The sequence below is a fragment of the Oryx dammah genome, unplaced genomic scaffold, assembly GCF_014754425.2.
Source record: "Oryx dammah isolate SB20612 unplaced genomic scaffold, SCBI_Odam_1.1 HiC_scaffold_16, whole genome shotgun sequence".
Taxonomy (NCBI): Eukaryota; Metazoa; Chordata; class Mammalia; order Artiodactyla; family Bovidae; genus Oryx; species Oryx dammah.
This window is the reverse complement of record NW_024070200.1, coordinates 40296462-40312608: the sequence shown is the minus strand read 5'-3', so window position 1 is coordinate 40312608 and position 16147 is coordinate 40296462. Positions and strand designations below refer to the sequence as shown.

At 42.8% G+C, this 16147-nt stretch overlaps 1 protein-coding gene across 2 annotated transcripts; it reads left to right on the top strand.

Moving 5' to 3' along the window:
• Positions 1-320: 320 nt before the first annotated feature.
• On the top strand, positions 321-12627 carry TM2D3 (TM2 domain containing 3). 2 transcript variants are annotated; one of them, XM_040257379.1, is made up of 6 exons: positions 330-442; positions 787-879; positions 3353-3510; positions 8078-8252; positions 9692-9767; positions 11875-12627. In XM_040257379.1, the coding sequence occupies exons 1-6, from the start codon at positions 352-354 to the stop codon at positions 12038-12040; spliced, it is 759 nt and encodes a 252-aa protein (XP_040113313.1). In that variant the 5' UTR covers positions 330-351; the 3' UTR covers positions 12041-12627. The 2 variants fall into 2 exon arrangements, with proteins under 2 accessions (XP_040113314.1, XP_040113313.1); XM_040257380.1 differs by lacking the exon at positions 787-879 and having other exon boundaries at positions 321-442.
• The last annotated feature ends 3520 nt before the right edge of the window (positions 12628-16147 follow it).

Sequence of the window (16147 nt, the reverse complement as noted above, 5' to 3'; positions counted from 1 at the left end):
CCCCACGGACAATACAGTCCATGGAATTCTCCAGGCTAGAATACTGGAGTGGGTTGCCTTTCCCTTACTCCAGGGCATCTTCCTAACTCAGGGATCGAACCCAGGTCTCCTGCATTGCGGGCAGATTCTTTACCAGCTGAGCCACAAGGGAGAAAGGTGAGCCTCTTATTCCAGGGGCAGGCAACGCCCGGGGATACCTAGCAGCCTTAGCCGGCGGAGCGTGCGGGAGACCAGCAGGGCTGCCGCGCCTGCGCCTGCGCTGTGGCCCCATCCAGACCGGCTCCCTCGGCGCGCGCCGGCGCCCCGCCCCTCGCGCGTCCCCGCGCGGTCGGAACTGAGTGCGCCGGCAAGATGGCGCCTGCGGTGGTGCTGCTGCGGCCTCTTTGCCGACTGTGTCGTGTGGTGCTGTTCCTCTCACAGTTCTACATCCTGTCGGGCGGCGGTGAGTTGAGGGCTGGGGGCCCCGGGACCGCAGGCGGAGGCAGAGTGCGGGAGGAGGGCGCGAGTCGCTGCGGCCGAGTCCGGCGCGGTTTGCCGCCGCCCCTCGGCTCGCTCAGGGACCCGAAGCCGCGAGCCTGGAACTGGGAGGGCCCGGGGGCTCGGCCGGTGCCGTGGAGCTGTGTCGAGTCCCCGCGCTTGGTCCCAGGTGCTCGCAGACCGGGACGAATGTCGACCTCGTTGGGTTTCCCCTTCAGTTCGTGGGCGATCAGGCCTCAAGGTTTGCCCAGGCAGCTGAAGCCTGGAGCGCAGCCGCACCGCCTGAGGTCTCCGTCTCTCCGGTCGCAGGGTCCTTCAGCGAGGAGCCCTCGCAGCCGCTGCCGCAGGCCATCAAGGACCCGGGCCCCACACGGACCTTCACAGCGGTGCCCAGGGCGGAAGGTACCGGGCGTTTTCCGTGCTCGTAAATGTGTGTGTTTATATCTAGTGGTCTTTCCCTTTTGGGTGAACATTTCCTGTAGAATATGAAATCATTTCCCTGGTGGCTCAGATGATAAAGAGTCTGCCTGCAATGCAGGAGACCCGGGATCAATCCTTGGGGCGGGAAGATTCCCTGGAGAAGGGAATGGCAACCCACACCAGTATTCTTGCCCGGAGAGTCCCATGGACGGAGCTTTGCGGGCTGCAGTCCGTGGGGTCGCGAAACAGACGGACACGACTGAGCGAGTTTCACTTTCCATGTTTTGAACATTTTATTGATTGCATTTTAGGTTATGTGAACTAAAGACAGATGCACAGACCTTTTCTGTAGACAGTCTCGGTATTTCAATACCTTTTTACATTTCTGCCTCATCTCTTTCCAGTCCCAGGCTCCTCATTCACATCTCTTTTATTTCTAGTATTTTTTCACCTCACCTATCAAGATTACCTTCAACCAATTTTCCTTTCTCTTCAGAAAATTTCTTGTGCCTCTTAAACCCTGATCCTGATGTTGGGTATTAAAAGGCGCTCCCTTAAAAGGGCTGTGTGAAATGGTGCGGGGAGGGGAGGAGAGGGTTGGGGTGCGGGGAAATTCCAGAGGGACTGGTTGAGACTTGGCTTTAAGTTTGGTGATGCCGCTGGAAGCTGGAGCAAATTACTAACCTTTCAGGCTTCTGAGACATTTTGGTTTTGTGATTCTAAGTGTCCATCCTCCAGCCTCAGTAGTAATAGGAACAAAACAATAAAGGAAAAAGTGATATTTTGCATCAGTTCAGTTCAGTCGCTCAGTCTTGTCCAACTCTGACCCCATGGACTGCAGCATGCCAGGCTTCCCTGTCCATCAGCACCTCCCAGAGCTTGCTCAAACTCATGTCCCTCGAGTCAGTGATGCCATCCTCTGTCGTCCTCTTCTCCTCCTGCGTTCAATCTTTCCCAGCATCAGGATCTTTTCCAGTGAGTCAGTTCTTCGCATCAGGTGGCCAAAGTATTGGAGTTTCAGCTTCAGCATCAGTCCTTCCAATGAATATTAAGCATTGATTTCCTTTGATAGACTGGTTGGATCTCCTTGCAGTCCAAGGGACTCTCAAGAGTCTTATCCAGCACCACAGTTCAAAAGCAACAGTTCTTTGGCGCTCATCTTTCTTTATAGTCCGACTCTCAACATCCATACATGACTACTGGAAAAACCATAGCTTTGGCTAGACGGACCTTTGTTGGCAAAGTAATGTCTCTGCTTTTTGATATGCTGTCTAGGTTGGTCATAGCTTTTCTTCTAAGGAGCAAGCATCTTTTAATTTCATGGCTGCAGTCACCACCTGTAGTGATTTTGGAGCCCCCCAAAATAAAGTCTTTCACTGTTTCCATTGTTTCCCCATCTGTTTGCCATGAAGTGACCCAGATGCCACGACCTTCGTTTTTTGAATGTTGAGTTTTAAGCTGGGTTTTTCACTCTCCTCTTTGACTTTCAACAAGAGGCTCTTTAGTTCCTCTTTGCTTTCTGCCATAAGGGTGGTGTCATCTGCGTTTCTGAGGTTATTGATATTTCTCCCGGCAATCTTGATTCTAGCTTATGCTTCATCCAGCCCGGCATTTTGCATGATGTACTCTGATATTTTGCATAATTTCCCACTTAATAGTGACTTTAAGTAGGACCAGTTTTAAATGAGTGTCAGTGTGCTTTGCCGAACGAAACCTTGTTCTCTGTAGTTTCATCCCTGTAGAGTTCCATTATTTCAGTGAACTGAAATTAGCAGCCATATATTATTCCTTCTGTTAAAGTCTGCTAGAAGACATCAGCATACTTGAGTTTAAAACATAGATTATTTTATAGAGAGAGCACAAGAATTTTTGACTCTTTCGGACAGTTTTTGAGAGCTTTTCTTCCTTCCTGAGAATAGTGTTTACAATTTTGGTCATCTCTTAATTCATAGTAATATATTATACTCCTGGGTAGGCTGGCTGGAAAAAAAGAACTGTAACCCACTGAATAAGTTGCTAACATTAAGAACTGTTTGTACTTTGGTAGTGTAAAACTGCATATTCCTTGCGGACTGTGCCTTGTGGAAGTACTTTTGTGTAACAATGACAGTATATCTTCTGGGGGTGGTTCCTTGTACTGATTCTGTTAGAGGGTCAGTGGCTTCACTTAAAAATTAGTGAATTCAAGTGAAAAGCACAGTGGATTGGAAACGGAGAGATGTGGATTCTGATTCCAGTTCTACTCGCCCTCTTTGATCTTGAACAAACTTTACCATCTATAAGCCTTTGTTTTTTCATCTTGTAGCACAATAAACTTTTTGCAGTCCTGATTTATTACTAGCACCATATATGTATGTTATGCTCATGATTGTGTTCCTTAACCTTGGAAAATTGCTTTTATCTGTTATTCTAGTCCGTATTCTAAGAGAATAAGCTTCTCTCTCGCCCCTTGCAGAAAGTACCGATATCCCACCTTATGTGATGAAGTGTCCGAGCAATGGCCTGTGTAGCAGACTTCCTGCAGACTGTATAGATTGCAAGACCAATTTTTCCTGTGTCTATGGGAAGCCTGTCACTTTTGACTGCACAGTCAAACCTTCTGTTACCTGTGTTGTAAGTACTGCAACTTATGAATTCTTAATAAACTCACTGTAAAGCTTGAGTTATAAATAGAGTTTAGATGTGAACATGGGGAAAATTGAGAAAGTGCTCTACATTTTAAAAGTAAGATTTGAGGAGTAAAGTCCACTTTATCAGATGAAACTTCTGTCTCCCAGCAAGTTTTGGTGTAAGGATTCAGATAGCAGTTTTCTGACATAAGACTATACTGAAGTAATTGTCAGACTGCTTATAACAAGTAGGGCATAGAACAGGCTCAAGGGTGCCCACTGTTGTGCATCAGCAATGACCCTGTTAGAGTTGTCACACTGCAGCCTGTCTCTAATATGTTTACAGCTCTCAGGACACCTGCTTCAGAGCTCGGTTCCTGGAGGCAGCCCTACACCTGCTGAGTGTGACCAGGTCAGGGAGATTCACATATGTACATTCTTGAATGGTTGGACCAGGTAAATTACTGCACACTTCGTTGTAGTCCCAGCCTCTGGGCGAGACAGAGAGTAGAAATGAATAACAAAGCAGTGTCTACTCTTGGCCTTGCCAGGACCAGCTCTGAGATTTATTCATCTGTCTCCTGTTTAATTAGGAGATGGACCTAGAGCAGCTTTTCCTGAAGTGTTTCTGTGGAGCCCTTGTTGTGGGAGGTGGTCAAGAAAACACAGATTCTAGGTCATGTTCTCTTTAGCGGATTTCCATTGACCCAGTGATTCTCACTTAGACAAGATACCTTTCCCCATCTGTCCTTTGGAGCCTGGTCTGCAGAGGACTAGATTAGAAAGTTTCTCCCCTCCCCCCAACCCAGGCTCTTTCTGTTTCTCCTGAAGTCCAGTATCAGGAGAGGGCCTGAGGGAGGCGTCACTCCAAGGGGGCATGAAATTTATGTGGCCTCAGCATCTGGATGTAGTGTTGGTAAACTTCAGTATTTGTCATTTTCGTATATCAGTGTTGCTCTTGAAATCACTCTGGAAAACTGAGGTAGCTGGCGGGGAGTCTTCACGACTGCCCTTGGATTATCAGTTAGTCTTTGTTGCTTCATCTTAAATAGAATTTTCTCCTTACTCACCTAATAACAAAACCTGTTTGATGGCTTTTGAAATCACATGCTTTGTAAGTCTGGCACATAGTAGGTACCTTGTGGAAAATGAGAAAAGCCTGATGGCTGAGGGGAGCTTTTCTCAGAATGAGCCTACTTTGTTTGCCTTAGTGTCTTGGACATTCATCTCTCACAACTGGTTCCTGAGTGAAACTTAGTTTTTAATTTCTTCCTCCTTTAGGTGTTCACAAAAAACAGGAGGTTTCATTTTTCAGAAAATAGCAGAGGACAGGAGAAATGACAAAGGTGAAGAAATGACAAAACTTAGGGAGGGACTTTTCCTAGCTGATCCTGTCCCTGGTCTGTCCTCAACCCTTGGCTGAGACACGCCCTGGAAGCACTCTTTCCCTCCTCACACCTCAAGTGTTTCATCTTACCTGCTTTGTTACTAGCCAGTCATCACTAATCCTGTACAGTAGCAGGTGCCCAGCCCCCAGAGGTGGCTTTTGAAGGTAATCTCAAGAGCATCTGGTGGTCTGTTTCTTCTCAGAAACGAAGAGCAGTCGAACAGTTGGCTGTCAGGAGCTGCAGGTCCCAGGAGTGCTGTGGCTGTGATTTGGGGCCAGCCTCGTGTTCTTCCCTTGGTGTTTAAGATCATTGCAGGTGTATATACAAGTATTCTTCCTCTCACCTGTTGCATTCACCCCCTTCCCTCCCCTCACCTTATGTTGAACTTCAGATTAATAGAAGGAAATAAACTCTTCTCATCCTTCTAATGTGCACTCGTAGGGACTCAAGCCAAGGGAATCTCACCTGGATTACACTAGTCAAAGAAATTGTTTTATAGTGTATATAAATAGAAGTAAGTGCAGAAATCCAGCCGTAATGGAAACTGCCAGGCCAGCTGACATCAGCTGGAGATGTGCTTGACAGAAATGGTTTTTGTTTCTGTTACTTGGAGGAGATTTCAGTCTGCTAGTGTAAGTGAGGCAAGTTTAATTCCTTTAGGTAGGTTCTATATTCTCAATAATGACAGTTGTGTCACAGAGGGAAAGGTATTTACCACATATGAGCTCTTGTTGGGGCCTGTACTTTTTTGTGGTGTGAAAGTGGACTTAGTGAATGCTAGTGTGCCCAGGTGCCCATGGGAAAAAAGTAGAATCCCTATTTTGTCCAAAGTAAGTTCCAGATAGATGCCAGACTTTATGTGAGAAGATGAAACCTCAAAGTACCAGAGAAAGTGTGAGAGTTTTGTTATCCTCTCAAAGTGGGGAATATTTTTCTAAGTATGAAATAGTTTAGAAGTTATACAAGAAAGAATTTATACATTTAACTACTAAAGATGAGAGGTTTCTGCATGACCTTAAAAAGCATAAAGGCCAGAGATAAATGACAAATGATGAAAAAGTTTTTTGAACACATGTGACAAATAATATACTAATACCCATAATATATCAATACATCCAAAAAGCCAATGAGAAAAAGACGACATTCCTGTAGAAAAATGGTGCTAGAGCATGAGCACATGGTTCATAGCAAAGGAAATACAGGTGGACTTTCAACTTGTATTTGAAAGGTGCTTAATTTTCTCGTAGTTTAATACAAATTAATGCATTTTTTTAACCTGTCAGATTGGCAAAACAGTCAGAATTTGATAATACTTTTCTTGAAGGTGTAAGAGACAAACATTACTGTGTCTTGTCAGTAGATGTGTGGATTAGTCAGCCTGTGGTAGACAGTTTGTCTCATCTCTGAAAGCTGTGGGCTTCCCTGGTGCCTCAGAAGGTAAAGCATCTGCCTGCAATGTGGGAGATCCGGGTTCTGTCCCTGAGTCAGGAAGATCCCCTGGAGAAGGAAATGACAACCCCCTCCAGTACTCTTGCCTTGAAAATTCCATGGATGGAGGAGCCTGGTAGGCTACAGTCTATGGGGTTGCAAAGAGTTGGACACGACTGAGTGACCTCACTTTCTTTCTTTCTGAAACGTACAGATGCATGTAAGCTTTAACCTGGCAGTTCCATATCTAGGCATTCATCTAACAGGTGTTACTTATTGCACATTGATACACATAAGTATGCCTAAGAATATTCTTACCTGCATTGTTCACCCAGCAAGGTTGGAAGAGAGCTGAGTGTCCAAGAAAGAGCAGTTCACTTTGCAGCTCACTGTGTAGTGAAATAAATACATTGCAGCTGTTGAGAAGAACTAGGCAGCTCCAGAGATGTTTACTGATACCTCAGAATTAAGTGAAAGTAATTATCAGCGGGAACATTAAATTAGAAAAAGAAGAAGCGTATCTGACGTAAGCGTGCCCATGCATAGAACAGACTCCCTGGAAGACCAGCATGGATGATCTGTGCTCATTGCTGAGGGCCTGGCAGGGCCAGCCATATCTTTATTCTCCTCTTGTCTCCCAGAGTTTGTACCATGTACACTGTCTGCCCAGTGTTGAAAAAAAACAGGTTGATAAGAAACATGTGTTACAGATGCATCACTAGAAATATGCAGACATTTACAATAATAATGCTTAAATCAAGCAGTGCCTTACTCATGAATACTGCCTTTATAAGTGGTTTTTGCATTAATCAAAAAAAAAATTAGTAAATATGATACTTCCAGAGGTGATTGTGTTACCATTTAAATACAATTTTGAAAAGTATGTTTTATAGCATAATATCAGGTGGTGGTGAAAGGGTACAAAATGTTTTCAGTATAATTCCATGTGTGTAAAACTGTATCACAGGAAGCAAAAATGAAAGGTTAGACAGTGCTTCTCTCTGGAGAAGTTACCAGTTTTCCTATAATTTCCAAATGTGCAACATATAAGCACATGGGGTGCTCTTACAGGCAGAAAACAAATTTAAAGTTGAAATGGAAAACTCTTGTTTCAAGGCTCAGGGCCACAATAGCACTGGCTGAACCTCTCCAAGGGGTTCTTTCTAAGTTGGGGATGGTCTTCTGTGGGTGCCTCTGGGTGGGTCCTGTTGGGTACTCCTGGGAGTGTAACAGCAGTGACTGCCCTGGGTCTCAGGACCTCAGGGACTCCTAGAAAGAGTTGAGACCCGGTAGGCAGGCTGTTCCTCCAGGAGCGTCCAGCTGGGCCCAGACTCCCGCGTACTGCACAGTACTTTGAGGAGAGGGACTCATCTGCCCTGTCAGCTCTCTTGTGTCTCTGGGGCTTCATAAAGTGCCTTTTCCTTTCTTCTGTGTTATATAAGTACGCGTGTGTGTTATTAAAAATTTAGCCAAAGTAACAGTGATGAAGTAATCTTACCCTGATAACCTTTGATAATTTGATGTGCATTTATCTAGGTATTTTTTCTTAGGTATATATTTTGGGTTATATACTTATGATCCTAGATCATGGCGTACGCATTTGTTTTGTATACATATTGGCTTGGTACCCGTTTGTCTGCCACTTCCTCCTAGATCTTAAATAGAAGTGTTTTTGACACTTGTACCTTGTAACTATGTAGTTTTATTGACATATTGACAAGCTGGATTATGATTGAATAGCTTTGTCCTTTGTAGGATCCAGACTTCAAATCCCAGAAGAGTTTCGTCCTCAACATGACCTGCAGGTTCTGCTGGCAGCTCCCGGAGGCTGACTATGAGTGCGTCAGCTCCAGCAACTGCAGGGCAGTATCCTGCCCTCGGCAGCGCTATGCAACCAACTGCACTGTGCGGGACCACATCCACTGCCTGGGTGAGTCGGCTGAGGGAGGCTTCTGGGCAGAGTGCTCTTCTTCAGGCGTACTTGCAGAACCATCGCAGAAGTTTGAGAATTAGGTTTCAACTGTGTAGTCAAAAATGTTTACCAGCACCTTTTAGTTACGCCAGTTCTCTTATCTTTTAAAACGTAGTGTTTCATAAAATAAAAATGTATAAGGTGAAGAGCATAATGTGTGATTGAGTCTCCCCCAGGTTAACAGCCAAAACATCTGATGCTGTCGAAACTGCCAGAGTGTTTCCTGCTTCTTCTTTAGGGCTGACCCCCTTTTGAGGTTTCTATGATCCCAATCCCTTCCTTTAAGTTTTTTATGGTTGTCCCATGTATGTGCTAGAATACAGTGTGGTATATTATTCAGTAATGCATGCCTCAGAAATGTGTGAAGTAGTAACAGGCTGCTTATGGTCTCCTGGGACTTGTTTCTTTTCATCATTATGGCTCTAAGATTTTTCGGCTTATCCTCTTCTTTTTTCACTTCTTTATAATAACCTGTTGTAAGATTGTATCATAGTTTATCTGCTCTCTGATGTATCTGGACTATTTACCTTTTTTTTTTTAAACAAACTGTGCTGCTCTTCAAGCTTCTGTCTGTGTCTCTTGTCACAGGGGTGTGTCTGGCATGCACTCTCTGGCATGTGTTCTTTTCCATGTGGTTGTGTTTGTTCACACTCCTGCCAGTGGTGCACAGCTGTTAGTGAGGATCCACATCCTCTCCAATACTCGTCCCTAAGTTTTGTTTTTTCTTATAGACTTCTATGAATTCTTTTATATTTTGGATAGTAACCTTTGATGGCCTTAAAATCCTCTCCTGAATTTTAACTTTTTCTCCTACCTTCTTTTGGTCTCTTTTGAACACAACTTTAAAATTTTAGTTAGTTGGTTTTTCATCTTTCATAGTTAGCCCTTTTTTGTTGCAAAAAGCCTTTCTCTGCTCCAGATTCACAGAGATAATTTTCTGTACTTTCTTTTAAAAGTTGTAACTGTGGCCTTTCACATTTAGGTCTAGTTTCCCAGGATTGGTTTGGTGTATGGTGTGAGGTGGAGTCAGACTCACTTTCTCCAGTTTGAACAGCCAGATGTCCCAGGACCCCTGAACCATCTGTGTCCTGTGTCCGCGGGATGTGTCGGTCCGGTGTGGCCTCCTCCGCTCCTGGTGCCTGGTCATCCACACCTTGACATCACATGGGGTGGCTCACCTTCTTCCAGCTGTGGTCCTCGTGAATCTGTGCTCCTCACAAGCCTGTGCTCGTGGACAGTTAGGGCTTTCTGTTTAGCATTCAAGGTAGTGAACACTTATTTTTGTGAAGAGAGTTGTCTTTTTAGATTATAAATCATAAGACCACCACCTATAATTTAGTCTCTTGCCAGAGTGTTTTTATACCCATGTTTCATTGTGGAGTGTTTCCCTTTCTTAGGTAACCGCACTTTTCTGAAGATGGTCTACTGCAACTGGACCGGGGGATACAAGTGGTCCACAGCCCTGGCTCTGAGGTAAGTGCTGTTGCCGGTGAGCAGAGACACCACTGGGCGTTTGCTGTGGCTGCTAGGCTCTTCCGTGCTCCTCTTTTGCTCCCTCAGGCCCTGCCACGGGCTGGGTAAACCACGGGGACTGTGCTACTGGGGGCCGTTGAGGTGTCCAGACTGCTGTCTTTGTGGAACTTAGTGGCCTGTTGCTGGCTTTCCTCCCAAGATGCCTGCGCATTCTGGAGGTGACTCGAGTCAATATTGGAGCTCATTAAAACCAGTCAGTCTTCCCACTCTGAGCGTACTGTGAGTCAGTGAAGTGCTGCCTACTATTTAAAGTAGCTAGGCTTATAACTGTCTTTAATTTTCAGTAATTTCCTTCTAAACATAAAAAAAAAATACATGCTCAGTATTGAAAACTAGAAAAAACAAAAATGACAAAAGATAAATGTTGAAAATCACCTGTAATTCCACTATTCAAGCATAATTATAGACTTAATTTTTACATAAAAATATACTTGCATTTGTTAAACTTTTCAGCAGTTTGAAAAGGAAATTGTAGCAGTTCTCCTCACCCCCGCCAGAGGGAAGGGCAGGTGGGCTGCTGGCTAAATGGTCCCTGATTCAGAAGTTGTGTGGCCACTGTTGGAGGTTTACGTTGAGAGCCCAGGGACTGTATGGTGGGATGTAGGCAGGGCTTCCCAGCCTTGTCGTTGTGGATGTTTAAGCCAAGAATTCTTGGTTGTAGGGCATCCTGTGCAGAGTAGGGTGTGTAGCATCCTCTCTGGACTCCATTTATTGGGTGTTGTTTACAAGTCTCCCTACCCCAGTGGTGACAGTCAGTAGCGCCTCCAGGTATTGCCTCTGTCTGGGGACCACTGCTTGAGGGTCTGGCTAGGAAAGTGGAGGGTCCTCTCTGGCAGGAAGGCTCCCCTGGAAAATGAAAAGAGGGGGCCACGACGGAAAGTCAGACACAGCAAAGGTGAGATTGCCCAGCGTCTTTGACACAGTAGTTCACACTGAAAATAACACCTGACTTTCTGCTTTCCAACAGACTTTTTATTTTGGATTCATTTTAGATTTACAGAAAAGTAAAAGCAAAGCTAGAGCGTTCTGTACACCCCTCAACCAGTCTCACCTCATTGTGAACATCTTAAATTACTATGACATGTTTCACAGCTGGCTTTTAAACAGTAAGAATAGAGTTCTTCTCTGGGCTCAACATGGTTTCTTGCCGAATATTGAATGTGATGATGCCTGGCAGTTGCTTCATGGTTCTCAGGTTGGGGTGGGAAGGAAAGGGTGTGATGAACTGGGGGTGTGTACATGGTGATAATTATTGGGGCTGGGTTGTGGGCTTCCCAGGTGACTCAGTGGTAGAGAAACCACCTGCCAATGCAGGAGATATAGGCTTGATCCCTGGGTTGGGAAGATCCTCTGGAGAAGGAAATGGCAACCCCCTCCAGTATTCTTGCCTGGAGAATCCCATGGACAGAGGAGCCTGGTGGGCTACAGTCTGGGGTCGCAAAGTGCCAGACACGACTGAGCGACTAAAAACAACAATAAACATGGGTGCTGTTGGCTTTCTTTTAACTTCTGTATGTTTTAGAATTTTCCATAATAAAAATTTTAAAAGAAAAGCAATGAGAAGTTGTCTGAATATTGTAAGATGTTAGAATTTGAAGGAACCTTACAAGTCATTTTTTCCTAACACAGAGCTTTTTTACATGGGTTGATTGACAAAGGTCAAGATTGGATGAGGTGGCCAGCTGGCTGGCTGCCTTGAGATGCTCCTGCAGCCTCCACATTGCTGATCTGTCTGTTAGACTAGCCCTGCTTTGCCCTCCCAGATGTACTGTTTTTTTGCTACTTAAAAAAGTAGCAACCTAGATTTTCTTCAAAAGAGAAGGATTAGATTTCATTACAGCTCATGTGTGTTCATTGTTGACATGTGAGCAGTCTTCTTGCCTGTGATTGTTTGGTGGTGTGCATTTGTGAGATGATCGCTGTGTCCTCGTCCAGGGTCTGCTGATCTGAGGCCCTTTCACACATGTGAGTCAGCATGGTTAACTGAGCCCCAGCTGGTGCAGTTGGGAGGGCCATTGATGCATTGCAGACCTGTTTGCTGTTGCAGCATCACCCTCGGTGGGTTTGGAGCAGATCGCTTCTACCTGGGCCAGTGGCGAGAAGGCCTCGGCAAGCTCTTCAGCTTCGGGGGCCTGGGAATATGGACACTGATCGACGTCCTGCTCATTGGAGTTGGCTACGTGGGACCAGCGGACGGCTCTTTGTACATTTAGCTGCAGTTACATGCTTCAGAGAGGAGCGGAGCTTAGCAAATGTGCTTTGCCGGTGGGAATCCACGTGGTTTGAGAGACTTGTACGTGTGTTTAATGTACAGCATCTGTACTTTGCCTGCCTTGATGAAGGTAAAATAAAAAACGGTGAACCATGCTTATATGGAATTTGGTTTTTTTTGCCTGCAATCTGTTTTTTTTTCTGTGAAAAAATTTAAACTGGAAGAACAACCTGTGCAACTGAAAATCTGTTTAGTTCCTAGACTTGAGTTTTATATTACTTACTTCAGAGTGTATCATTTGTATCTCCAACTTGAATGTCATCTGCCGTAAAAAACATTTGAGCTATAATTGCAGAGAGTGGAAAATCTTTTCATTCTTCAGCTAAATAAAGTTATTTATCTAAACTTCAGTCATCTCTTGAGTTTTACAGTGTAATAATGTCTGTGTAGTATGGTCTTTCTGTATGATTGTTTGAAATAAATGCAGAAATTTTGTGTCTGGTTCCTGTGATTGCAATTTTGTTAGTAATACAAAAGGTTGCAAGAGTACTGGAAAATAAATAAAACTACAAGTTACTTTAAAATTTTTGCAGGCTTCTGTTATGTTTTTTATTTTTATTTATTTATTTTTATTTTAAATTTTTATTTTTACTTTATTTTGCTTTACAATACCGTATTGGTTTTGCCATACATTGACATGAATCCGCCACGGGTGTGTTATGTTTTTTATATTAAAACATAATCTTGAATAATCATAGCAACTTTCTTTTATTATTAAGAAGTAAAATGTTTCTTTTTCAGGGTATTAGTCCGTTTTAATAGATTTATTCATAATTGGCTGGTTCATTAACACACAGTGGAAATGTTTAAAAATGTGTCAGTGTGATAAATGCTTTTGAGTCTTCATGAGATCTGTTGTAGACCCTTTCTTGGAAAGAAAAACATTTATTAATCCAAAAACTCTTTTTTGCAAAAACATTTTTAGTTAACTTCTTAAAATTCAAGTATAGTCAATATACAGTGTTTCAAGTGTACAGCAGAGTGATTCAGTTATGTATGTTGTTGAGTCACTAAGTTGTTTCTGTCTCTTTGTGACCCCCAGACTGTAGCCCACCAGGCTTCTCTGTTCATGGAATTTTCCAGATAAGGATACTGTAGGGAGTTGCCACTTCCTTATAGTTGTGTATGTGTGTGTATATGTGTGTGTGTGTGCGTGTGTTTTTTTCAGATTCTTTTCCATTATAGGTTATTACAAATATTGACTGTCATTCCTGTGCTATACAGTAGGACCTTGTTGGTTATCTGTTTTATTTAAAGTACTGTGTGTATGTTAATCCCCAGTTCCCAATTTATCTATCCCAGCCTTTCTGCTCTGGTAACCATAAATTTCTTTTCTGTGTCTGCAAGTCTATTTCTGTTTTTTAAATAAGTTCATTTGTATAATTTTTATGATTCCACATACAAGTGATATATGGTATTTGTCTTACTCTGTCTGACTTGCTTCACTTAGTGTTATCATCTCTAGGTTCATCCATGTTGCTTCAGATGGCATTATTTCATTCTTTTCTATGGCTGAGTAACTATTTGTTGTTCAGTTGCTCCATTGTGTCTGACTCTGCAACCCCGTGGACTGCAGCACACCAGGCTTCCCTGTCCTTCAGCATCTCCTGGAGCTTGCTCAAACTCATGACTGTTGAGTTGGTGATGCCATCCAACCATCACATCCACTGTGGTCCCCTTCTTCTGCCTTTAGTCTTACCCAGCATCGAGGTCTTTTCCGATGAGTCAGTTCTTTGTATCAGGTGGCCAAAGTTTTGGAGCTACAGTTTCAGCATCAGTCCTTCCAGTGAAGGACTGAGTAATTTTCCATTGTATATATGTACCACATCTTTATCCATTCCTCTGTGGATGGACATTTAGGTTGTTCCACACCTTGGCTGTTGTAAATAGTGCTGCTATGAACGTTAGGGTGTTTGTATCTTTCCGAGTTAAGAATTTTCATCTTTTCTGGATATATGCCAGAGAAGTAAGTTTGCTGAATCATATGGTAGTTCTATTTTTGGTTTTTGAAAGCGTGTCCGTACTTTTCTCCATAGTGGCTGAACCAATTTACATTTCTGTCAAGAGTGTGGAAGGGTTCCTTTTTTTCCACACCTTCTCCAGCATTTATTGTTGATAACTTAGACTTTTTGGTAATAGCCATTTTGACTTGTGTGAGGTGATACCTCATGATAGTTTTCATTTGCATTTCTGTAATAATTAATGATTTGAGAGTCTTTTTATATGCCTGTTGGCCATCTGTATGTCTTCCTTGGAGAAATGTCTATTTAGAACGTCTGCTCATTATTTGATATTTTTTTTTTTTTTTGAGCTATACAAGCTGTTTGTATATTTTGGAGATTAAGCCTTGTTGGTTGCCTCTTTTACAAATATTTTCTCCTAGTTTGTATGTTGTCTTTTTGTTTTGTTTGTGGTTTCCTTTCCTTTGCAAAAGCTTTTTAGTTCAATTAGGTCTTTTTGTTTGTTTTTGCTTTGCTTCTGTTAGACTCTAGAAGTAATTCCAAAAAAATGCTGCTTTTTTTGTCAAAGAGTATTCTGCTTATGTTTTCCTCTAGGAATTTCATAGTATCTGATCTTTAATCCATTTTGAGTTTATTTTATATATAGTGTTAGAGAATATTATAGTTTCATTCTTTTACATGTAGCTGTCCAGTTTTCCCGGGACCACTTACTGAAGAGACTCTTTTCTTCTCTTGTTATGTTTTTGCCTCCTGTGTCATAAATTAATTGACCCGTTGAACTTTATGTCTGCTTTTGTGTCAGTACCATACTGTTTTAATAACTGTAGCTTTTAGTATAGCCTGAAGCCAGGGAGTATGGTTCCTCTAGCTCCATTCTTCTTTCTCAAGATTGTTTTGGCTACTTGTTCAAGTTCTGTGAAAAATGCCATTGGTATTTTTGTTAGGGATTGCATTGAATCAACAGACTGCCTTGGGTAGTATAGTCATTTTGACATTATTGATTCTTCCAGTCTAAGAATGTGGCATATCTTTTCATTTGTGTTTGTGGTTTTTAGTTTCTTTCATCAGCATCTTACAGTCCTTGGAGTATGGGCATTCTGCCTCCTTAGGTAGGTTTATTTCAATGTATTTTTTTTGATGCAGTGGTAAATGGGATTGTTTCCTTAATTTCTCTCTGATATTTCACTGATAGTTTATAGAGATGCAAGAGATTTTTGTATGTTAATTTTGTATCCTTCAAATTTACCAAATTCATTGATGAGCCCTAGTAGTTTTATGGTAGTGCCTTTACAATTTTCTGCTTATAGTATCACATCTACAAACAGTGAAAGTTTTACTTCTTTTCCAGTTTGGAAGTAGAAGTGAAGTTGCTCAGTCGTGTCCTATTCTTTGCAACCCCATGGACTGTATAGTCCACCAGGCTCCTCCGTCCATGGAATTTTCCAGGCAAGAATAGTGGAGTGGATTGCAATTTCCTTTTCTAGGGCATCTTCCTGACCCAGGGATCAAAACCAGGTCTCCCGCATTGCAGGCAGACGCTTTACCATCTGAGCCACCTGGGAAGCCCTTATTATTTCTTTATTTTTTTTCTCTAACTACTGTGACAAGAACTTCCAAAACTGTTGAATGAAAGTGGTGAGAGAGGGCATCTTTGTCTTGTTCCTGATCTTGGAGGCAATGCTTTCAGCTTTTCACTGTTAAGTATGATGTTGGCTCTGGGCTTGTTATGTATGGCCTTTATTATGTTGAGGTAGGTTCCCTCTATAACCACTTTCTGGAGAGTTATTATCAGAAATGTTAGATTTTATCAAACACTTTTCTGCATCTAGTGTGATAATCATGTTTTTTCCTGCAGTCTCTTTATTTGGTGCATCACACTGATTTGTGGATATTAAAAAATCCTTGCGTCCCTAGGATGAATCCCACTTGATCATGCATGGTGTGGGATCCTTTTACTGTACTGTTGGATTCGGTTTACCACTATTTTGCTGAGGATTTTTGCTTCTTTGGTCATCAGTGATAATCGGCCTTTAATTTTCTATTTTTTGTGAAATCTCTGGTTTTGAGATAAGGGTGTTGCTGGCCTC

Coding starts and splice junctions, on each gene's coding strand:
- TM2D3 (XM_040257379.1), top strand. CDS start 352: ATGGCGCCTGCGGTGGTGCTGCTGCGGCCTCTTTGCCGACTGTGTCGT. Junction 443..786: donor CTACATCCTGTCGGGCGGCG/GTGAGTTGAGGG, acceptor CTCCGGTCGCAG/GGTCCTTCAGCGAGGAGCCC. Junction 9,768..11,874: donor TCCACAGCCCTGGCTCTGAG/GTAAGTGCTGTT, acceptor TTGCTGTTGCAG/CATCACCCTCGGTGGGTTTG.